A 24,510-nucleotide genomic window follows, 5' to 3' on the forward strand; every position below is an offset into this window, starting at 1 on the left:
AAAAGAAGATGAACCCACTCCGGCAGAAGATATTGTTGTCACCAAGTATAAAATGGCCGGTGACATGGTCAATGGTATTAAGAAACTTTTCAATTTGTAAAACTCTGTATTGATGATTAATATGAAACAATTTAACTGTGTTAAATACGTAAAGTCAATTACATTATGTCCCGGCGTCTCGAAACAATAAAATGAACTATTTCACAACACTGTTGAAAGAAGAATATTTTTAAAGCGGTTCAGAACTGGTCACTAAATAGGTGAGAAGATCTGTAAGCCGCCGGATATGACAATCCGAACGGTATTCCGAGGGTCCCGGGTTCGAGTCCCGGTCAGGATTCAGGGTCAGCTTGGCCCTGAAACGTACTCGGCCGCCGAGTCAGCTCGGCCCTTTTCCAACCACAACATAAAAAATAATTATCTTAATCTGAATCGCGGTAATAATTTGTGCTTGAAGTCAAAGGGCGCCAATGTGTAGATAGTATGCCTTAACAATAGGCCATCTCTCATTCTGTCCACCTTTATCCGATGTGCGATTCCGCATGCGCGCGACGAGACTTTAAGCTTACCGAAAGTGTCCGATCCTTGTAATATAAATCTGTGATTTTAATAAACAACCTTTTTGATTGGTTATTTCATCAGTTAGGTCAAGGGTCCCTATTGTATCATTACGCCAAACTGTATTTAGGTTCGGTTTGGCGCCTTTTAGTTCCAGTTTTTGTCAAGACATGTACTCAGTCGGTTGTTTCTTCAAATTTGCCACTCCCTCCCGCCCTTTTGTGTTTTCAGCTCATCTGTCACAAAGTGACAGGGTGAGCTTTTGTGATCGCTTTTCGTCCGGCCCTCCGTAAACTTTTACTTTAAATGACATCTCCTCAAAAACCACTAAGCCAATTCAGGGCCCTCGATCAACCAAATCTGCGGCCGATATTCGGCCGCAGTCCCCCACCAAAATAGTATGTTTTTTTCCCCCTAACAGAGGTAAAAATTCCCCCTCAAAACATATAAAGTGTTAAAGAGAAAAATGAAAACTAATGTTGTTTTTGAAAATTAAAATCAATCTATTTGACGTATATTTTGTAAGTGGAATATCGTACAGTACATGTCTGCACGTTTCCGTTTGTTTTTTCCCTCAAAATCTACCGTCACATATTGGCCTTTCATCCTCTAAAAATGCTAAAATTTCAACAGAAATATGCAGAAAAAAATCACAATTCCCGTCAACAATTTGATTTCAAATTGTTTATTCATGAAATCATTTTTTTGTCTTCAAAATGTTACATCAACCACGGTAAATTTTGCCGTAAATTACAAACTTGTAAGTTTTGTTTTCATGATACTTTATTAAATAACTGATGAAAAACGATCTTATAATAAACAATCAATTTAATTTTATATAATTTACATCGGAAACAACTAGAATTGTGGATGTGTAAACACAAAACAAACAAATTTTCATTTGTCACATATTTTCGCGATGCCGATTTTTACGAATGTTTTACAAAGTCAAGAAAAGGAAGCTTTGTCTTAGTAAAAGGTGTGTTAGAACACTAAAAATGTAGTTTATGAATAGAATTTACTTTAGGTCCATGTATTGTTCATATTAGTGGAAATGAAGACATTTGTCTGAATGTGTTTCTTAATGCTTATTTTTATTCTATATTTTATTTTTTTATTGGGGGGGGGGGGGGGGTGAATCATAAAGAAAGCTTAGCAGCATAAAGATCTGATGGTGTAAGGTGTTAAAAAAACTTTTCTTCAAATCTTATCAATCACTTCTGAACAGTTTAGTGTAACCTATTTGGGATTTTTAAAAAAATAGTATGCGTGTAAATAAAAAAACAGCTGATATTTAAATAAGTTTATTTGTTATTTGATCATGAAAAAAAGAGGAAAATTCCCCCCATACACTAAAATTCCCCCTGCTGAGGGTAGCGACCCGCTTCCCCCAAATTGGATTGAGGGCCCTGCAATTTAATCCAAACTTCACAGGAATGTTCCTGTGGTGGTCACCTTTAAAAATTGTTCAAAGAATTTAATTCCATGCAGAACTCTGGTTGCCATGGCAACCAAAAGAAAAAAACTTTAAATATCTTCTTTTAAAAAACCCAAAGAGCTAGAGCTTAGATATTTGGCATGAAAAATCTTCTAGTGAGTGTCTACCAAGAATTATGTCATAACCAGAAACTCGAAATAAGAGATAATCGATTTTAATAGAGCAGGAAGACACGTTATTAATTCACAAAGGCATAAAATGAATAATACACAAAATGATTATCCTAAATAATTCATACTACACTGTATCCTCGATAACTCGCTCTTCACTATAACGCTAATCTCAGTAGAGCGCTCATAGACCTTGGCTCCCAAAAAAAAGAAAAAAAAACAAAAAACAAACTTCCCCCCCAAAAAAAACTTCCCAAAAAAAAACACTATTTTTTTTTAAGTAGACTTAGATTTATAGCGCGCTATAACGCTTGTTCAATTTGATAGCCAAGTACAATAAACAATTGTTATTAGGACATTTATGATCGCCAAAGGTGTGAAAAACATGCCCAGGTAAGCGTTTATCCGCTCTTTTGTTGTTTTACCTGTCTTCAGATTGTTTCCAAAATCTCAAATTCATATCACAGGGTTTTTTTCAGTATTTTGGGAACATGACCCATACCCTTGAGATTGGGAATTTTAGCGGCATTTTGCCCTAAATTGGGAAAAAACAAACAACATTTTCAAGTTTCCAGAGGCAATATATTCCTTTTCTAATATGATTTAGTTCACAAAAGTAGGTCTCTGGTTTTCATATTTTTGAACTGTGTTATTGTATCATTTAGTTCCTGACTAGAAAGGGACTTGTGCCCTTGATTGTGAACACAAATACGCATTAATGCATCCAAAGAAGACTGGTTCAGTCTGCTTCTGCTGGAAGTACACAGAGAGTTCATGAGACTAAATGTCCTCTCAACACTTGCTGTGCTGCTTGGAATGGTCTTAGCCAGCCCAACAAAGTAAAACATTATTGGGAATGCATTGCGGAGCACTTCATCTTTCACCATTTCTTCATACAGTTCAGGTCTTGGATTCCTGTGCCTTAAAAATAATAAGTGATGCATTAGGTTATTATTTACCACAGATTTTGTAAGATTATTTACAAATTAATAAATGATAATTAACTGAAATCTCATTCTGCATAATTTAACTAAGTGTGACTGTCAGTCATGCAGTTTAAATTACTTTAATAACATGTTTAAATTTTTATTGTATTAAGTTTAACTATAAATATGTTTCATCTGTTGTATTATAATTATTATGTGATAGTCATACTTTTCTTTGAATTTAGCAAAACTCTGTCTTCTTATCACTAATCATAATGATAAATAATTACACAATATTATAAACTTACTAAAATAATTAGATGGTTAACAGTAACAATTTCAGTGCTGCATATTCTACTGACAGACTGTGATACTGAAAGTTAATCTGCCAGCACTAGAACAACTCAACTGGAAGGGAAATGCAACATGAATAAATACAGTAACAGTAAACAACTGGAAACAACTGAAAACAGTAACATTTGTAAACTTGGCAGGCTGAGGAAATTTCCAAACAAACCATGCCAATAATTTATTATAAACTTGAACAACTGGTAACTAAGAAAAGGAGTCACCAACCTGACTGTAACTCTGTAAATTTTTAAGGAGTTTAACAGAGCAATTTGAAAACAACATTGAATTATTAATTAAGTGCTACTAGGTTGAACAGAAACTGAACATGCAGAACATTAAACTTAACTAAAACTGAATATGCACCCTTTCTACTTAATAACTTACTTCAACATCAACATCTGTCTTTTAAATTGGTTAAACTCTTGAACAATTGCGTCCTCAGTGTACACTGGCTGAACTTCAACTCTGTGACCCATGAAAACATCCAGTCTGGGTCTACCATAATGACTAGCAAGTGTCTTAATAGCTTCCTGAAGAAACAAATTGTTTAAGCAACATTGTTACAATGTCAAGTTACAAAATGTATATTGTAGCTTTTTACATAATTATAATTAATAGGATAATTTCATTTAAATTTTATAATATGAATTATGCAAAAAAATGTTTCTTCTCTGACTTACTGAGTTAGAGTGTCAGACTTTCTACAAGCATGGATAAGTGACCTAAGTAACATTTAAGGTACTAACTGTTAAATCATTATTATAACTATTAATATACCTTCTTATAGTCCTTCAGTTCTTGAATGTCATCTGGGTCAGACTCCAATCTAAATGCATTAAATGCACAAAGAACAGGAGAGCACCTGAAAGCATCTTCAATTTCTTGTATAAGGTGGTGGGTTATAGGTACAGCTACTTCATTCACAAGATGTTCTGGATCGTAAACTCCATCATTCCCTCTGTAAAATTAATGGGACATTCACATAAAAAAGTTTTTGGTGGAATTAAAAAAATATTTTTCTTTTCATTGAAAATGTTCACTCTATATGACATATTACTAATGACAATTTAACTGACTGGGGAATACATCATGATGTTTCAATTATGAATACCTTAATCCACCGTAGGGAACGTGTTACAGTATCGCGTTTTGGGGTTACAGTATAGAATTTTCAAGATGGAGGATTATTTATGGGAAGAGAGGTAGGTGATTTTTACTCAGGTCCATACTACTAGTAGTTTAGTTTCTAAAATGTGTTTTTGTGCTTTGCTTGTAAGGAACAGAATCCGGTATCTAGTCATAAAATTCTTCAGACCCTGCATCGCAGATTTATCTCTATATTGTCTCATAAATGTGCAGATTTGAGAGTCTAAAAATTTGAATCGAGAGACCAACGCATTTTTCTCCAATTCCGACATTATTAAAGCATGCCTAGATAAAGTAAATCTACAAAACGTTAGTCCTTTGTGTTTAGAAACGTTTATAAAAGTAAATGACCAGTAGAACCTATTTTCCTGTTGGTAAAATGCGTTTGAAAAAATAAACAATGTTACAGTATAGAGCGAGGTTAATTTTGAAGGGTTACAGCATAGACCTAGCGACTTTGATCCAATTATGTTACAGTTTATACCCAGAGTTCGGTTACAGTTTAGATACTTGCCAAATTTCAAACAAAGTTCGTGTATCCATTATTTTAACGAAATAACTCATACCTTTCTATTTAATACATTCTTGAAAGGTTGTATTACTTTTTTCAGCAGAAAAGTTATAGTTTGCTATTTTTCTTACTTTAAGTTTCAGATTGAGACTTTTTGCAGAATAAGTAATGTCCTCTTTCTATTTAATACATTCTTGAAAGGTTGTATTACTTTTTTTCAGCAGAAAAGTTATAGTTTGCTATTTTTCTTACTTTAAGTTTCAGATTGAGACTTTTTGCAGAATAAGTAATGTCCTCTTTCTATTTAATACATTCTTGAAAGGTTGTATTACTTTTTTTCAGCAGAAAAGTTATAGTTTGCTATTTTTCTTACTTTAAGTTTCAGATTGACACTTTTTGCAGAATAAGTAATGTCCTAAGTAAGGACTGTTTTCACGACAACAACAGTAACTTTTATCGAATTGTATTGAGAGAAGAAAGATTATTGCTTGATTTCATTACACATTATAATAATGCCTATTAGTAATTAAATAGAGAAAAAAGAATCCTTAACAGAAGTCCAACACGGAAAACATGAAAATGTTGCAGACTCAGTTTGATTAAACCTGTTCATGGACGGTAGTGGTAACTGCAAGCTACCGTCCACGCCTCCTAGCACCGGCTTCAGCAGAATTCACATTAAACATGAACTAGTACACTTTAGATTTTTTAACATCTGTGTATGTGTTCATATAGCGGTTATCATGGAACCTTCAATGTGACACGTTATTGCAATTCTATGAAAAGCGGCATATTACCACCAGGTTAAAAGTTGCGTGTGCCCTAAACGAGAATACAATGACTGAAACTAAATAAAATGAAATTTTGAGAGGGGATCGGAGGTTATGAATCCTGCATACCATAGATAAGCTGTCAAAAGACACAATTAACAAGTAGGCAATACCCTAAGAATGATTAAACAGTATTTGAGTGAGCAATACTGCAATCTTAAATTTTATTTTAAGTTGGAATTTCCATCTACCATAATGTATTTTGTAAGTATTTAAAAGGTTTGTTACGTTTGGCTTGGATTTTAAGTTTCAACGACACTGAGGTCATGTGAAAACATTCCTGCTTTAGTGTAAAGAAATACCCCAGATACCCTTTGTGAAACATTTCAGACACAAGCGGGCACCTGACTAGAACCACCGACCTTCCGTAAATTAGCTTGATAGATTCCTCACATACAAAGAATCCAAAGTCATGATTGGATTTCAACTACAGCAGTAAATGAAAGATGATTTGATATGGACGGACTTATCCCGACTCTGCCACTATACTATTATGTACCTCCATGAGGCTAACTGGAGAAGATATTGTAATTGTCTGACCTTAATTTATACTCTATAACTTTCAATATTATTTTCTTTTTCAGAAACATGAAAACTGCTACACAGGATGTCTGAAATATAAAAAAACGACTTTTAATTTAATAATGACAAAATAATCGTAACTTCAACAAAGAAGCATTCGAAATGCCATGATCATGATTTGATTTGAATGCTTTTGGTTCGAGATGAGAAGGGTCTTCAAACATTGCCTTTTTTCAAAATCTATGTTTTGGGTTTTCGTATCCCCGATTACAACCAAAACCATTTGAACAACTTAGGTAGATAGTCATGTAAATTTCATCACATTTAGTCAAGTTGCTACTGAGCGGATGAAATTGCATATACATGTGTTCGACAGACGGACTAATAGCCATCGGGCCAATAAGCTCACAGAGATTTAAAAGTCTATGTAACATTCATACTTTTTACCTAATATATACAGAAAATATCGAAGTCTAAACTGTAACTGAAATATGGGTATAAACTGTAACAAAATCGGATAAAAATCGCTAGGTCTATGCTGTAACCCTGCACAAATCACCTCGCTCTATACTGTAACATTGTTTATTTTTTCAAACGCATTTAACGAACAGGAAAATAGGTTCAACTGGTCATTTACTTTTATAAACGTTTCCTAACATAAAGGACTAACGTTTTGCAGATTTATTTTTTCTAGGCATGCATAAATAATGTCGAAATTGGAGAAAAATGCGTTGGTCTCTCGATTCAAATTTTCAAACTGTCAAATCTGCATATTTATGAGACAATATAGCGATAAATCTGCGTTGCAGAGTCTAAAGAAATACATGACTAGATACCGGATTCTGTTCCTTACAAGCAAAGCACAAAAACATCTTTTAGAAACTAAACTACTTGTAGTATGGACCGGAATAAAAATCACCTACCTGTCCTCCCAACAAATAATCCTCCATCTTTAAAATTCTATACGGTAACCGGAAAACGCGATACTGTAACACGTTCCCTACGGTGTAATCTCCTCATCAGAATAGTTCTTTCATCAATTTCCATGAAAAGAGCTGGCATCTTGGAAAAGTACAAGTCAGCATCAGGAGTCTGGATGGAGTCATGGAACCTCTCTGTCAGGGTGTGTAAGGCATCAGTCAGATCCTAAAATTAAAATGTATAACAGTAAGCTTTAATCCCTTTTGACTGTCAGACAAATAATTTGATCAGAAATCAAATCATAAATTTCAATAATTAATTTTAATATTTTTACCTTGGCTTTTTTGTTGACATGTGAGAAGTCTATACTGGCACCTTGAAGATAATCACTAAAGACAATAACTGGTTCCAACAGGTCACATAATATCAGGATACCAGCCAGAGTACCCTTTGAACACAGCATGTTTCTCAATCCATCAATTTCTGGGTCATGCTTTCTGTCAATCATTTCGTCTAGAGCATCTAGAACCTAAATTATTTAAAAACAAGAAATCAAAGAGAACAATTAAAGAATGTTTCAAAAATTATTAATATTTTTAACTAATATCCTTAATAAAAGAATTATGATTCTAGAATTTTGAATGGCTTATATTTTTGCTATATATAATAATTAATACATGAATTATTAATACATGAAGTCTACTGGTAAGGTGTATGCTTAAATTACCTGGACATAGCGTTCAATAAGACGTCTACATGCCCTACCATGCGACAACCACCTTGTAGCTGCAGCCCGTATCATCTTAAGGTTCTTCAACCCATAGGCTTTCTGTACATCCATGAAGATAACATACTTCTGCGGACTGTAATGGAACAGTTTCCAAACACTTAAAAGAAGACTGTCAACATCTTGTAAGACCGGAAAGCTCAGCATCAAGTGCTTCACACACAGTGCTAGTTTGTGGTTGCGGCAATTTAGGTAGAGTTGGTACGGAACATGGTGTCTGAACCTTCTCTGAAGACCTGTAATGATGATGATCAAGTTAAATCCAGTGACATTTAATATTGTGACAACAATTAAATTTAAAAATTCTTGTAAATAAGACATGTTGGTAAAGGCAAAAAAAATTTTGATTCATGTTTACAAAAAGATAATACAAAGTGAAACTCACATCCGATCAGATCTTATTTTATTTGCTGAACAAAACATTACAGCTTGGAGAAAAACATGGCATTTCTTGGTATTGCCAGTTGCATTTGTTGTAAGAATAGATTGTCAATTTGTCATATTAATATTTCAAGACCTGAATTTCAATAAATACCTTTGTTCTCCCCACTCATCCTATTACATCCATCAAACCCCACAAATAAGGCCTTTTTTATCTCTACCCCTTTTGCAAGCAGAAAAACTTCAAGTGACTTCATAAGTGAGGCAGCATCAGTGCGTTCAACATGGTTTATTCCAAGAAACTGGTCAGTTACCCTTGTGTCGTGTGGAAACCTCACCAAAATGGCAAATTGTTCTTTGTGAGCCTCATCCGATGATTCATCGGCCAATAGGGCATAGTATGGCGCCTTACGAAGTTTTTCCAGTAATTGGTTTTCAATAACATAACTTGTTGCAGTTAAAAGGTCTGTTACTGTTGTTGATGAGGAATATTTCAAGACGGATGACTGTTCACTGTCAGATCCATTCAAGTACTCAGATAAAGAAGGGGGGCCTAAACCTGCTATAAAATCAAGCATTGGCTGGAAACTGTCTAGAGCCCAACGTTGTGAAACAATAAAGTACAATATTTTTATTAATGAACTAATATAAGCTCTATTTCTCTCAATATCATTTTCCCTCTTAATCATAGAACTTTCAGTTAACATGTCTGCAACAGTTTTTTTCACTTTCTTAGTAGAACTAGTATTAACCAAGACATACTTGGCGAGTGAATTCTTATGGCTCTTCCCATTTAAATGACTTTCTAATTTTCTGGTTGGATGATCCCCAAGACCTGTACCATTTATGAAGACGTTGTCATCTGTTGCTGAAAAAAGCTCGCACAATTTGCAACAATACCCAACTTTTGCACCACTATAATACAACCAGTCATATTTCAACTCGTATTTGTTGGAACTGAATAACCTTTGATCAGGGACAGGGACAACTGTATCTGACTTAGACTCGTTGCTAGAACTTTTAAAACCCTTAGGAACATCATTGTCACGGTAACTCACGCTCACCGTTGAACTTGAAGGCAATTTCTCACTAATACATGTACTTGCGGTTTCATCCGCCGTTACCGTTTCCGAAGTACAACTCTTTTCCGAGAGAGCCGCTTGTTTAAACATCAAATCAATTTTTCTGTCTTTATCGGTGCATTTTTTAAGTTTTTTTACATAATATTTTGAATTGTGCGACATTTTGATCTAACTTTCACTTTCGAAGGTCGTTGCTATCGTTAGACGCTCGATAAACTAATAGTGAGAAATCAAGCGTCTACTTAACACGTGGGTTGTTTAGACGCCGGCTATTCGCGTAATTTTACGTCCCCAAAAGATCGATTTTTTTATTATTTTTTTTTTAAGTTTTCGATTGGGAATTTTTGTATCAAAATTGGGAAAAAAACATACTATTTTCAATTGGGAATATATCCGAATAACGGCTATAAAATCGGCCAAAAAAAAACCCTGTTATCATAACTGTTACATAGGCATTCGGTGGTGAGTATAAATAAACTAAAATTCACCAGGGCTTTTTTTTCAATTTTGGGGAAACGGCCTGGCCTTTCATTAGGGGAAAAAATGCGCGAAAAAATGACATTTTGGGGAAAATCTTTTACATTAAAAAATGAGTTAATAACTTTAAAATAAACAATAAAAACATGCCCTAAAAGTGAGGTGAGTCATAAACAATGAAAACAGTTAATATCTCAGAACCTCTTTGTGACCTTAAACATACAAAACCACTTTATTTAAGTTGGAATCACTTGAGTCAATATCATTTGTGATGTTGCCAAGCTTCAACATTGCTGTAACCTCCTCACACACCTCCCCTATTTATTTCAGAATGGTTGCTTTGATTTTTCTACATGTAAAAACTGCTAAATTAATTAGATGATGATTCTCAAAGGACATTTTGACAGTTAATGCACAAAAATCAATTGACTGTTTATGTTTTGTAATTTATTTCCTTTAACTAACTCATTCCTCTCCAAATTCAAGCCGAAAATCAAACAGGAAGTAGGTCGCGAAAATATGTGATAATAGAATATTTTGCCGATTTTTATGCTCCCCGAAAAAATTTCGGGGGAGCATATAGTCGCCGCCTTGTCCGTCCGTCCGTCTGTCCGTCCGTCCGTCCCCTTTTCTTGTCCGGGACATAACTTTGAAACAACAAGAGGTATCAACTTTAAACTTTGTAGGTAGATAGATCTCATTGAGTAGGTGTGCAGTGCACAAGAACCGTAACTCTGCCTTGCCTAATTTTTGAATTATTCCCCTTTGTTTATTTTTACACTTTGAACTTTGTCCGGGACATAACTCTAAAAGTATAAGAGGTATCAACATGAAACTTTGTAGGTAGATAGATCTCATTGAGTAGAAGTGCAGTGCACAAGAACCGTAACTCTGCCTTGCCTAATTTTTGAATTATCCCCCTTTGTTTATTTTACACGTTGAACTTTGTCCGGACATAACTCTAAAAGTATAAGAGGTATCAACATGAAACTTTGTAGGTAGATAGATCTCATTGAGTAGGTGTGCAGTGCACAAGAACCGTAACTCTGCCTTGCCTAATTTTTGAATTACCCCCTTTGTTTATTTTACACTTTGAAATTTGTCCGGACATAACTCTAAAAGTATAAGAGGTATCAACATGAAACTTTGTAGGTAGATAGATCTCATTGAGTAGAAGTGCAGTGCACAAGAACCGTAACTCTGCCTTGCCTAATTTTTGAATTATCCCCTTTGTTTATTTTACACTTTGAACTTTGTCCGGGACATAACTCTAAAAGTATAAGAGGTATCAACATGAAACTTTGTAGGTAGATAGATCTCATTGAGTAGGTGTGCAGTGCACAAGAACCGTAACTCTGCCTTGCCTAATTTTTGAATTACCCCCCTTTGTTTATTTTACACTTGAAATTTGTCCGGACATAACTCTAAAAGTATAAGAGTATCAACATGAAACTTTGTAAGTAGATAGTTCTCATTGAGTAGGTGTGCAGTGCACAAGAACCGTAACTCTGCCTTGTCTAATTTTTGAATTATCACCCTTTGTTTATTTTACACTTTGAACTTTGTCTGGGACATAACTCTAAAAGTATAAGAGGTATCAACATGAAACTTTGTAGGTAGATAGATCTCATTGAGTAGGTGTGCAGTGAACAAAAACCTTAACTCTGCCTTGCCTAATTTTTTAATTATCCCCCTTTGTTTATTTTTACACTTTGAACTTTGTCTGGGACATATTTCTTAATGTATAAGAGATATCAACATGCAACTTTGTAGGTAGATAGATCTCATTGAGTAAGTTTGCAGTGCACAAGAACTGTAACACTGTCTTGCCTACTTTTGTAGTTATTGCCCTTTGTTCATTTTGACACTTTGAACTTTGTCTGGGACATTACTCTAAAATTATAAGAGATATCAACATGAAACTTTGTAGATAGATAGGTCTCATTGGGTGGAAGTGCAGTGCTTAAGAATCATTACTCTGCCTTGCCTTATTTTGAAGTAATTGCCCTTTGTTTATTTTTACTTTTTGACTTTTGTCCTGGACATTACTTTAAAACTATTAGAGATATCAACATGAAACTTTGTAGGTAGCTAGATATAATTGGATAGAACTGCAACGCTTCAAGAACCTAAACAAAGCCTGGTCTAATTTTGGAGTTATTGCCCTTTGTTCATTTTTTTTATACTTTCCTGTGTCCAGAACCTTCTCGGGGAGCATCACCCGGTTCAACCGGTTCTTGTTGGTATTAATATAACTCCATGTTCCTCCAGACTATGATTGAAATCTATAAAAATAAATAATATAACATATTTTTACAAATTTCTGCATATCTTGAGTAGAGTTTTCACAAAGACAGAATGTTTAGAGATATGATCAGCGTAATTGGGATGATTTCCCATCGTCGGCATTGGACTTTTTACTTGCAGGACAATCGGTAATATCAAACACTGTAGGCCTATAAAAATTTGAACTATTTGAACAGAAATGTGATTTTTTAAACAAGCAAGCCATAATAGTTGACTTTTTTCAGACTGAGGGGAATTTTTTAGCTCAAGGGGAATTTTTTTTCAGCTGGGGAAGTAGCCGTTAAACGGCTACAGTTATATAGCAAAAAAAACCCTGTTCACACACATACCTTTGACATGTTAACCTCGCTAAATTAAATAACCCACAAGCCCAAAATCAATTTAAAATCCTGCACTGTGAATAGAGCGGCCATGACAGGAAGTAATTGGCGTTTGATTTACTAGGGGACACAACTAAAGCTGGACTGTAAATTACAGTGTTATTTACAGTCCAGCTTTAGTTGTGTCCCCTAGTTAATCAAACGTCATTACAGTAATGGCTACCTGTTTACACTACATTCATGATTTATAATTTTCTTTCGAAAGTTTTTCCTTTCTTTTAAATATAATTAGTATTATTTGTGAATATAATATATGTTTACATCATTGAATGGTTTTAGAAAAAGATAATGTCGATATTCATTGAACAGTGAGTAAAAAAATCAGCGTTATATATATATGCAGTGGGTGGGGTAATGCGGTAATTTTGCAATGAGCGTTCTAATGAGAGCCTCGTTAGAACGCGGTGTTGAGACATTGGACCCCAACATGAGCATTTTAATGAGGCTGAAGTGTAGTTATGACAATTCTATTATAACAGATAGTCACATGATGAATAACATTACTTCAATGAATTAAGTAACAGTGACCATTAACAGCTAAATAACGAATATGAATACTACAAATCCGCCTGAAATAAAGACATATAAAAGACAATACAACCTAAATAATACAAGACTATACAAATATACATGAAGGCAAGCCAGGGCTCACGCTGTCGGTCGCCATAGTCGCCATTTGCGATTATTTTATAAGATTGGCGATTATTTTTGCATTTTGGCTACAAAATCTGGCGATTATTTTTTACTTCCAACAGTGTTAATATAAGTTGTAAAAATCGATAATGAATGCAGTAGTCTGAGTAGACCCAATTAACATCAGCGGGGTGCATTTAATCGAGTGTCAACTTAAAGTCTTTTTACCGGTTACGTGCTGCTAACTATATTGCCCGAGGTGATAAAATACATGCGTGATGTATAATTGTATAAGTACTTTAAAGATATTGTCCAGCATTTATAATAGCCATCAAATATCCGTCAATTAGCCACAAAAATCGTTTTAAAATTGATAAACTGGATATTGACTTACCCAAAATTTACCGTGAATTGCAGTAATAACTAATTGCAAATTTTGATAATTTTTTTGTTTTAAGCTACTTAACTAAATCGCCAGTGGAAAGCAATGGTAAAATATTTAAAAAGTATAAACTTCCAAACAACTATTTGCACAACAACCAAAATTGTGAATATTTCTTGAGAAAACAGGAAAAATCCGATTGTCACATATTTTCGCGACACCGATAATTTTGATATTTATTTTAAGGTGAAATAAGCTATGTTCTGTTTAAAAATCTTTACTACTATGGCAGAAAATTTGTTTTACATTGGTGATGATGATATTTTTCAGTAAATTATTCAGAAAAAAGGCTGCATTCTGTGAATGAGTTTGCAAACTTGTGTTATTTCTATAGGCTAATATGACCTAGATCTACTCCAGTTCTGTGTGAAATGTGGAAATTGACAGTGGTTATAGTTGACAAATTTGATTAGAACAAACAAAAAAAGTTGTCTGATAACAGCATTATGTAAAGTTATAATGAATCTTTAATATTATTGTTGTACAGTAATTATACTTATTATAACGTTTTTATTCTGTTCTATAATAACAATTAAAGTTGTGGTTCTATTTAAAAAAAAAAAAGGTAGTTATCAATATACACAAATGTGTCAGTTTATTTGAGAATCCTTATAAAACTGAAAGTTTTATATCAATGTAATGTTTATTTAATCAACTGCTTATGTTGTTAATCGCTAATTCGTGAATAGTCCGCTGAACTTTTGGCTATTATTTTTTTAAGCTGAAAATATTGGCTATTATTTTATTTGAGCCAGTGTGAGCCCTGCAAGCATTATACACACAAATGATTAACCCCTGCATATACGTGTAACAGCTATACATTGAAAGCTAAAACAAAAGTCAACAAATGCACATGTACATAAAGCGGAAGAAATTCATTAACAAAAGAACATGGCAAAAGAAACAAACAAAATACAAGCATACCATACACACCAATTAGAAAAAAGGGTGGGAGGGAGTGGCATCTGTAAAGAGAAAAAACCAACTCTATAACATAAACAACTTATAATGTCTCAAACATTTTGGATAAAATGTTAGCCTTATCAGACAAATTCAATTCCAAATAAGATTTATATGCATCAGATTTCCAATCACCTAAATGTGGATAATGCTGCTTATATAAAACAGAGTCAGATGATCTTGAAGTTATTCCAGATTTAGTTTTGTGTTTTTTACTCTTAACCCTAACATTAGACTTCTTTTGGGTTAAAGATGTATCAGAATGACTATCTTCTTCTGAAGAAGAACTTGATTCGGTAGTATCACAAGAATCTGTACCAGAAGACTCGGAACTAAACAAACCCAAATTTGCTAATTCCTTCTTAGCGGACTTTTTAAGACCAGGCACTTTCCGTAAAGCGTCAATAGTAAGCAACATACCTTCTTTTGAAGCACCTAATACTTTGGACGAAGTCTGTTTACTTGCCGATGAAGCACTCAAACCTGTGTGTTTGCCCTTCCTGTCAACTTTACTCTTCTTCTCACAGGTTGAACCAGACGCAGACAATGATTTTTCAAGGTCCTGGATGTAAGCTTCCTTTTCCTCCACCTGTCTTTTAAGCATCTCCAGCTCATTTCGCTCCTGTAATCGAGCCTGCTTCTCATCCAAGGCCGACAAACGAGCCAACAAACGTTCCTTTTCGACATCACCCGGAAGTAACTTTGACGGTGACACAGTAACATTCTCCCTGGGTAAATTGTACAATTGAACGGGAGAAATCAATAACACCTGGAATCTGTGGCTTCTTAGCCGGTGTGGTACTTCTGCCTTCGTTCATCGCTTTATAATCAAGAACTTCCTTGTTTCTAGCGGACTTTCTTTCACTCATGATTCCAACAATAATCAAATTCAAAATATACCTGTCCTTCGCACAAAAAGGCTACAAGCTGATCCCCCAAACAGCTGACTACCAGTAATAAATTGTCCCACTCACTACATCATGAACGTAGAAATAATGAAAAGAAAATATCTGAGAACAAAGACGGGCACAGTGAAACCCTTCCACACAAATCAAATTTTTCCTAAAGCGTCAATCAACAAACGTGTCTTACAAAACTGTAACCAAAATAGCGCCAAAAACGACTATTTATAAGAAAAGGCGTAGTAATACAAATACTATGGAAACTGTCAAGCGTGAAATTAACCTTTAACCTAACAAGGACCAATGAGAAAGCCTGTTATATATCCATAATTAAAAGATTTTATTTAGCAACAAAATGCTTCATTTGTTCAAATAAAAGCTCTGGGGTTAAAATTGGCTCAGCCCCAGGGGGTCATTGATTTTCCCTATATGCATATAGTAAAAACCTAAAAAATCTTCTTTTAAACAACCCAAAGAGCTAGAGCTAAGATATTGAGCATGAAACATCTTCTAATGAGTGTCTACCAAGTTTGTTCAAACAAAAGCCCTGGGGTCAAAATTGGCCCCGCCCCAGGGGGTCATTGATTTTCCCTATGTGCATATAGTAAAAACCTAAAAAATCTTCTTTTAAACAACCCAAAGAGCTAGAGCTAAGATATTGAGCATGAAACATCTTCTAATGAGTGTCTACCAAGTTTGTTCAAACAAAAGCCCTGGGGTCAAAATTGGCCCCGCCCCAGGGGGTCATTGATTTTCCCTATGTGCATATAGTAAAAACTTAAAAAATCTCCTTTAAAAGAACTCAAAGAGCTAGAGCTAAGATATTTAGCATGAAACATGTTTTAATGGGTGTAAACCAAGTTTGTTCAAATAAAAGCACTGGGGTCAAAATTGGCCCCGCCCCGGGGGTCATTGATTTTCCTTATATGTGTATAGCAAAAACTTAAAAAATCTTCTTTGAAAAAACCCAAATAGCTAGAGTTTAGATAGTGAGCATGAAACATCTTCTAGTGAGTGTCTACAAAGTTTGTTCAGATAAAAGCCCTAGGGTCAAAATTGGCCCCACCCCGGGGGTCATTGATTTTCCTTATATGTGTATAGCCAAAACTTAAAATCTTCTTTGAAAAATCCCAATGAGCTAGAGCTTAGATGTTTAGCATGAAACATCTTCTTATGGGTGTCTACCAAGTTTGTTCAAATAAAAGCCTTTGGGTTAAAATTGGCCCTGCCGGGGTGGGGGGGGGAAGAGTGGGGGGACAGTCATTGGGTGTCTTCCAAGTTTGTTCAAATAAAAGCCCTGGGGTTTAAACAGGGGGGCCTATATACAGGTGAGCGACCTCAGGGCCATCATGGCCCTCTTGTATTTTATGTAGCTTCCATTATTCATAAGTTCTCTCAGTTATAACAGTATTTAGTTGTACTTCCAAACTTATACACTGTTGATGTCTGTTGTATTCCAGGTATATTGAAGGAGGTTATAGGAAAGTGTGTAGATGGAGCATCTGTCCTTAGTATATGTGTGTTTGGAGACACCAGATTAAATGAAGAGACGGGAAAAGTGTTCAAAAAAGATAAAGAAATGAAAAAAGGTATTGTATGTGTTTTAAAATAGTTTTTGTTTTTGTCAAGAGTGCTGACACAGTTTATAGAGGTTTTATTTTGAGCTCATCTTCTTCCTTCAAAAAAATTCAGTTAATTCAGTTTTGTCAGAGTTATTGCCCTTGTCCATTTTCAACTTGTGTCGCGAGAAGCCCAAATAGTATTTGACCTAGAGTCATGAAACTACAGAATTATTGGTTAGCATGTGAAGTTGTGCGTATGGGGTGTGATTGTTGATTTATTCAGTAATTGTAGAGTTATTGCCCTTGACTTGTAAAAACTTGCAATTTTCAACTTGTGTTGAGCGTACCCCAAAATTTATTTGATGCATGATTTTCATGAAAAAAATTTACACATATAGGCATACACATATAGGAGCCTTGTATAATGATTATTTAATATTGATGGATTTTTATTTTCATTCTACAGGTATTGCCTTCCCAACATGTGTCTCAGTAAATAATTGCATTTGCCATTTCTCTCCCCTCAAAAGTGATCCAGATGTGACAATAAAGAATGGTGATGTAGTTAAAATGTAAGTTATGAAATCTTGTTATGTTTGTTAAATTAATGTGTTTAAGTAAATCTACAATATTAGAATGCTTGTTCAGTGTAACAGTCAAGTACAATAAAAATTGTTATTAGGACACTTGTGAACGCAGAACATGTGCAAAGCAGGCGCAGGTTTGTGTTAATCAGCATGCCCATGCACTACAGTGCATAATTCCTGCACTAATTTATCATGCAGGCATAAAAATTGTAAGCAGTGGGTACATGCTTGTAAAATCATCAGAATGAATGTTTGGGATAGCTGTATATATGCATATGAACTAATGTCGTTGCCATCTTCCAATTGTTAGGAACAGTCTAAATCCGGTCTCAATTGCATGTCTGCTTTCAAAAAGTCATCTCAGTCTGATTCGTAAATATTTTAGCCACGTCATCTTGATGTCTTAAAGTAATGGATATTTACATCTGCTGACAAGTACTTTCAGTTCTCAAATGATCATCAAAAAGTTAGTCACTTGATTTTTTGTAACAATTAACTTCAATTGTGAGCTTTACAAATGTCATATGAAATTTAAAAAATGATGGTGTTGAATCAAGGTATTTTACTGCCTTATTTGTATTTCCCAGTGCTTTTTGCTTGTCTATTTTGAAGAACTTGTTAAAAGTTTCTGTTAAATTTGAGACCCCTTTTCCCAAAGTATGCCAAAATCACGCATTTTTTTCCCGAAGAAAAAGGCTGAGGCCCCTTCCCCAAAATAGGTGTTTTGGCCCTGATTAGCCTCAAATGTATCATTAATTTGAAAGTTTTAATGTGATGTTGAGACCTTAGACCCAAGCATGTGTGTTATAATGTGGTTCCCTGGACTTCAAATCACATGCTTCTCACTGCACTGGGTTCAAATCCTATCAGTGACATGGTTATTTTATGTGAGGAAATTATGCATTTTGCCGGGTCAACTCCAGTCATAGAATTTAGCACTGGCCTGGAGGCCCATGAGGCCAGTGAAAGTTTGGGCCAGTGTATATTTTAAGAAAATTTAGTTAGATATATAGTAGAATAAATTCAAGACTGGAATTCGGGCCAGTAAATTCAAAATCTAAAATTCAATGACTGCAACTTTAGTGGCTGCTTGTACTTGAAATAATGCATTAAAGTGAATCCGAGTTCTCTTTTCACTTAAAAAATCTTTAAAGTTGCCATGACATTGTCAGTGTAAGTAAGAACTTAACAAATCAAAATAATGTTGTGAAATGTCTTCAAAAAGTGTAGAATTTTAGATACTTGGTGTATAACATGTTGAGGAGCCCTTACATTAGTTAAATGAGCCACGACATGACAAAACCAACATAATGGGTTTGCGACCAGCATGGATCCAGACCAGCCTGGGCATCCGCGCACGCAGTCTGATCAGGATCCATGCTGTTCGCTCACCAACCCTTACAAGTAGAGAAACTGATAGGGAACAGCATGGATCCTGATCAGACTGCGCGGATGCGCAGGCTGGTCTGGATCCATGCTGGTCGCAAACCCATTATGTTGGTTTTGTCATGATGCGGCTCAAATTATAATGACTTATTATTTCAGAGATTTGGGAGCACAAATAGATGGTTTTATTGCAGTTGTTGCTCATACACTAGTAGTGGGAGCATCAGAGGTAAGATGAAAGCTTTAATTTATAAATGTTTGATGTTTACCTTTGTTTTAAAATTTCCTATTGAAATGAGAACAACAAGTAGTTCCTTATTATATACATGTATGTAGGTTGTACTTAAAGCTACGTTAAATTAAAGATATGTAAAAATATTTTGCTGTCGGCCTAAAAACCATGCATTCTACAGTTTCATTAACCTTTTTAACAGTATTGTTAAAAGTCTCATGAAATGTTGCTCATAAAAAGGATTTTAAATGGAAAAGCCCACAGTAACACTAAAGTTTGTTTACGAATTTTAACATGCAAATGAAGACTTTAATCAGCTCGTGTATGCGCTACGTCACAGTTTTATAGTTGCTATCCGGAACACAGCAAATATGATATTTTCTTGTACAAACACACTTTAACAGTTTTAGTTTCACGGTGCACTAAGCCTGGGGTTCAGAAAAAAATAATCATCTCATTAAAAAGATTAAATTTGTATGAAAACATCCGTTACAATGCAGAAATATACCGTTAAATTAGGACTGCTACTTATAGTGATGTTTGTTGATTTAATATTGATGTACGGATGATCTGAAGGCGGAGTTTCTCATGCAAACAGAAATAGTACTGATGATTTCGCCACAATGAGGTTGTCCATTTTTATGCTTATAAAACTCATTTTGGTTCACTGGACACCAAAATAAGATCTGGAGTCGATATGACACCCAATTTATAAATGAAATGTTGCAATTTCTGTTTTTATGAAATTTATTAAATGTAGCTTTAATTCACTAAATAAATACAAAAAAATAAAAGAATGGGGTAATGTGAGGAAAATTAGCATCAAGTCATAACATAGTATTTACAAGCATGAACATTTGTTTTCATTACCAAACCTTCTAGATATGAAGTGCTTAATTTATATAGATTAATGTGAGATAATATATTGTATTATTAGAGTAACAAGGTAACTGGTCGTAAAGCAGATGTAATGATGGCAGCAGTTAATGCAGCAGAAATAGCTTTACGTATGGTCAAACCTGGTGCTGAGGTAAGTAAATCTTTCTATAACAACATGTGTAACTTGTACATATGTATTCATTTTACTGATAGGGAAAATTTTCATGTTATGATAGAGAATATTTTCACCTTATGATTTAGCTCAGTCATTAACTATACAGTTGTTGCATGAAAGAGAACCAGTGGTATACAGAGGGTTTTTATGCCACCGCAGCATCTGTGTGTGTGTGTGTGTTTGTTTGTTTGTTTGTGTGTGTGTGTGTGTTATATAGATTATATAGTGAACTTAAAAAATCTTCTTGTGAAAAACCACTAGTCCAATTTCAACCAAACTTGGCAGGATTGATCCTTGGGTGAAGGGCTTCCAAAGTTGTTCAAAGAATTTAATTCCATGCAGAAATCTGGTTGCCATGGCAACCAAAAGGAATTATAAGAATAAATTTAAAAAATCTTCTTGTAAAGACCCAAAAGGCCTAGAGCTTAGATATTTTGCATAAGGCATTGTCTGGTAGACCTCTACCAAGATTGTTCAAATTATAGCCCTGGGGTCAAAATCGGCCCCGCCCCGGGGGTCATTGATTTTCACTATATGTACATATAGTAAAAACTTAAAATACCTTTTTGTAAAGACTCATAGGCCTAGAGCTTAGATATTTTGCATAAGGCATTGTCTGGTAGACCTCTACCAATATTGTACAAATTATAGCCCTGGGGTCAAAATCAGCCCTGCCCCGGGGGTCATGGATTTTCACTATATGTACATATAGTAAAAATTTAAAATACCTTCTTGTAAAGACCCAAAAGGCCTAGAGCTTAGATATTTTGCATAAGGCATTGTCTGATAGACCTCTACCCAGATTGTTCAAATTATAGCCCTGGGGTCAAAATCGGCCCGGCCCCGGGGATCATTGATTTTCCTCATATTTACATAGTAAAAACTTATAGTAAAAACTTTAAAAAAAAATTCTTCTAGCAATTGACAAATGCTAGAGGTTAGATACTTTGCATGAAACATTGTGAAGTGAACCTCTAGCAAGAATGTTCAAAATAATAGCCCTGGGGTCAAAATTGCCCCTGCCCCGGGAATCATTGATTTTCAATATATACATATAGTAAAAAATCAAAAAAATCTTATTGTCTGAAGGTACAAGGCTTAGAGCTTTAATATTTGTTAAATGATATCATGTATAGGTACTCTACCAAAGTTGTTCAAATTTTGCCTCTAGTGTCAAAATTAAAAGTGAACTTTGATATCAGCTAACCTAGATTTTGACAAAGTGTATTACATGTTGTCCTTTGATGCAGTCATGAAATTTTATGCTGTGTGAAATATGACCTTCACCACCAAATTCACTAGACTCAAGTGCATTGATATATTCCTACTCTGATCTTTTATTGAGTTAACAATAGATTTAACCACTAATCTGATAATAAGAATTAGATATGCATTATGACAATCTTCAATTGTATAGAAACAAAAAAATCTGTTCCTACACTACCATTTAGTGTTGTATTATTGCGGTGGCATAGCATTTTCTCAAATGCAATCTTGTTTTTCACTTAAAGGGGGAAGAGGGTCGGTGCCCTTTGGAGGGAAAAAAATACAATAGGAGGGGGAATTTTATTTCTTCACAATTGAGAAACAAAAAAGAATCCAGTGACCTGTAAGATTTACTGTTGTGCGACATTGTTTTCTTTCCGGAAGAAAAGGGGAGCAACTCTTGCAACACAAGTTTAAAGTATGTCGCTTTTTCTTAATATATGGATCTAAAATATCGAGGTGAATTTAAAGCGTTGCATGTTAAACTTGTTGGGACACCTGGAGTTCCCTTACCTTCCTGGGAAGGATTTGTAAACAACCTTGTTTAACAGTAAGTCTTACAGGCATAAAATGAAACATTTTTCAGCAGTTAGTTGCAAAAAATGATATTCATTGCAGTCAAATTCGGGCTGTCGTATGGGGGAACATTTCGGCTTTGATGAGGGAAAAAACCATACTATTTTGAGGTGGGAATGGGGCTGAATTTCGCCGAATATTTTGTTGAAAAATAAACAAAACTGGTATACCATCACAGGATAACATAATAAAGATAATGATGCAACTTATAACCTGATATTATAGATGAAATTAAACTTTTCTCTTAAAAACTGTTATAGATCCTTGTTTACACAAATATCTGATATAATTGATTTATGGTAGCAAACTATAATAAAAGAGAATTGTGATTCCAGTAGCAATGATGGGAGGTGAACTGGTAGGAAATTTATTATCATAGTGTATTGTTACTTTACAGAATTACACAGTTACAGACGGTATACAGAGAGTAGCAGAGGCATTTAAATGTAAACCTATTGAAGGTTAGTAAATTACAATAAACTAGTAAATATTTTAAATATAAAATTTGTGTAGAAGATGACATAAGGTCATGTTTACATTTTTATGCATGAAGATAATTAATATAGATGGTATACATGTATAGGAGAAAGTGAAAGTACATAAAGTATTAGAGAAGCAATATATGTAAGAGAGGAAACGCCCTCAAGGAAAATGCAGGATAAATGACCGTGATAAGGTGCCTGAAATGTACAATTTGCTTTTAGATAGAAATCTGTGCTTGACACTTCCTTTGTTTGCAGGAAATCTGTTGTGGGAGTAAATCTAACTGTAACAAAATTGAACTTGGCATAACAATAACTCAACTATCCTTACCTTGCAAGTTGTAAATGTACCTGAGAAGTTGTCTTTTCTTTTACTATTTTAGTAAATAATGATATATAGTCATAAACATATATACAATTAGCTGTGTTTCATTTAGAAATCAAAAAACAAACACAAATATGGTTATGATTTGTGAAATCTGACACTGTCCAGAATATTCATTTCCTCTATTACAAACATGTTTTTTGAACCATGTGCAATTAGGATATCCTACTACTGAATAATGCTATTAAAAAGAAGGCATATATCTAAAATATGATAAATTCTTACAGGAATGTTGTCACATCAATTAAAGAAAAATTTTATAGATGGTGAGAAGGCAATAATTCAGAATCCCTCTGAAAATCAGAGGTAAGTAAATGTGATGAATTCAGTGGCATATATATAATCAAAGCACAGAAGGTGCTGAATTTGTTTGGGTCTCAGAATGTCAGAAAGGTGAAGGTTTTGAGATTATAAACCAATTTGTTAGTATGAAGTCACCAATGCTGTTTCCAGTGTTATAGCTATAGTAAATTGGCTATAAGACTAATTGCAACACTGATATTCAATTAAATGTTTATTTGGCTTAAACAATTATAATAATAAAATTAAAAAAACAAAACAAAAAAAAACATGAGTTGCCTGAACTGGGCTTTGAACTCCAGACCCCTCGCTTCCAAAGCGAGCTTGTAAACCCCTCGACCACGGGTGTTATAAGATAACAGCCTGAAGAATACCATTATTATGCCCCCATTTCGAAGAAAAGGGGGTATATTGCTTTGCACTTGTCGGTCCGTAGACCAAATGGTTTCCGAGTGATAACTAAAGAACCCTTAGGCCTAGGAACTTCAAACTTGGTATGGTGATTGGTCATGACAAGTAGATGACCCCTATTGATTTTGGGGTCAAGGTGTCAAAGGTCAAGGTCACATATGACCTTGTAAGCAAAAACAGTTTCCGATCAATAACTAAAGAACCTTAAGGCCTAGGAACTTCAAACTTGGTATGTTGATTTGTCATGATCAGTAGATGACCCCTATTGATTTTGGGGTCAAGGGGTCAAAGGTCAAGGTCACATTGACTTTGTAAGCAAAAACGGTTTCCGATCAATAACTAAAGAACCTTAAGGCCTAGGAACTTCAAACTTGGTATGGTGATTGGTCATGATCAGTAGATGACCCCTATTGATTTTGGGGTCAAAGGTCAAGGTCACGTTGAACTCTTGGGTAAAAATGGTATCCGATCAATAACTAAAGAACCCTTAGGCCTAGGAATTTCAAACTTGGTATGGTGATCGGTTATGACCAGCAGATGATCCC

General features: G+C 34.7%; 2 protein-coding genes and 1 long non-coding RNA gene across 3 annotated transcripts in view; 1 reads left to right on the plus strand and 2 right to left on the minus strand.

Annotated features, from left to right (window-relative positions):
* Positions 1–4: 4 nt before the first annotated feature.
* LOC132723923 (proliferation-associated protein 2G4-like) overlaps positions 5–24,510 on the plus strand; it is a gene marked incomplete at its 5' end in the record, with an annotated part of 46,683 nt that continues 22,177 nt past the window's right edge. Inside the window, 7 exons of the mRNA XM_060708730.1 lie at positions 5–74; positions 17,185–17,313; positions 17,753–17,858; positions 19,419–19,488; positions 20,429–20,521; positions 22,785–22,848; positions 23,482–23,560. Of these exons, the coding sequence (XP_060564713.1) occupies positions 5–74; positions 17,185–17,313; positions 17,753–17,858; positions 19,419–19,488; positions 20,429–20,521; positions 22,785–22,848; positions 23,482–23,560 (611 nt within the window). The remainder of the gene's footprint in view (positions 75–17,184; positions 17,314–17,752; positions 17,859–19,418; positions 19,489–20,428; positions 20,522–22,784; positions 22,849–23,481; positions 23,561–24,510) is intronic.
* LOC132723922 (uncharacterized) lies at positions 2,442–3,968 on the minus strand. Its single transcript, XR_009624813.1, has 3 exons — positions 3,828–3,968; positions 3,401–3,500; positions 2,442–3,087 (listed from the first exon to the last, which is right to left on the minus strand). It is a non-coding gene; the product is annotated as an uncharacterized LOC132723922 (long non-coding RNA).
* LOC132723924 (uncharacterized) lies at positions 4,212–8,541 on the minus strand. Its single transcript, XM_060708731.1, has 5 exons — positions 8,101–8,541; positions 7,708–7,902; positions 7,457–7,598; positions 6,893–6,899; positions 4,212–4,401 (listed from the first exon to the last, which is right to left on the minus strand). Exons 1-5 carry the CDS (start codon positions 8,479–8,481, stop codon positions 4,212–4,214), a joined length of 915 nt encoding a protein of 304 aa, XP_060564714.1. The 5' UTR covers positions 8,482–8,541.

This window comes from Ruditapes philippinarum, unplaced genomic scaffold (assembly GCF_026571515.1).
Source record: "Ruditapes philippinarum isolate M1 unplaced genomic scaffold, ASM2657151v2 ctg7009_1_1_1_1, whole genome shotgun sequence".
In the NCBI taxonomy this organism is placed as follows: Eukaryota; Metazoa; Mollusca; class Bivalvia; order Venerida; family Veneridae; genus Ruditapes; species Ruditapes philippinarum.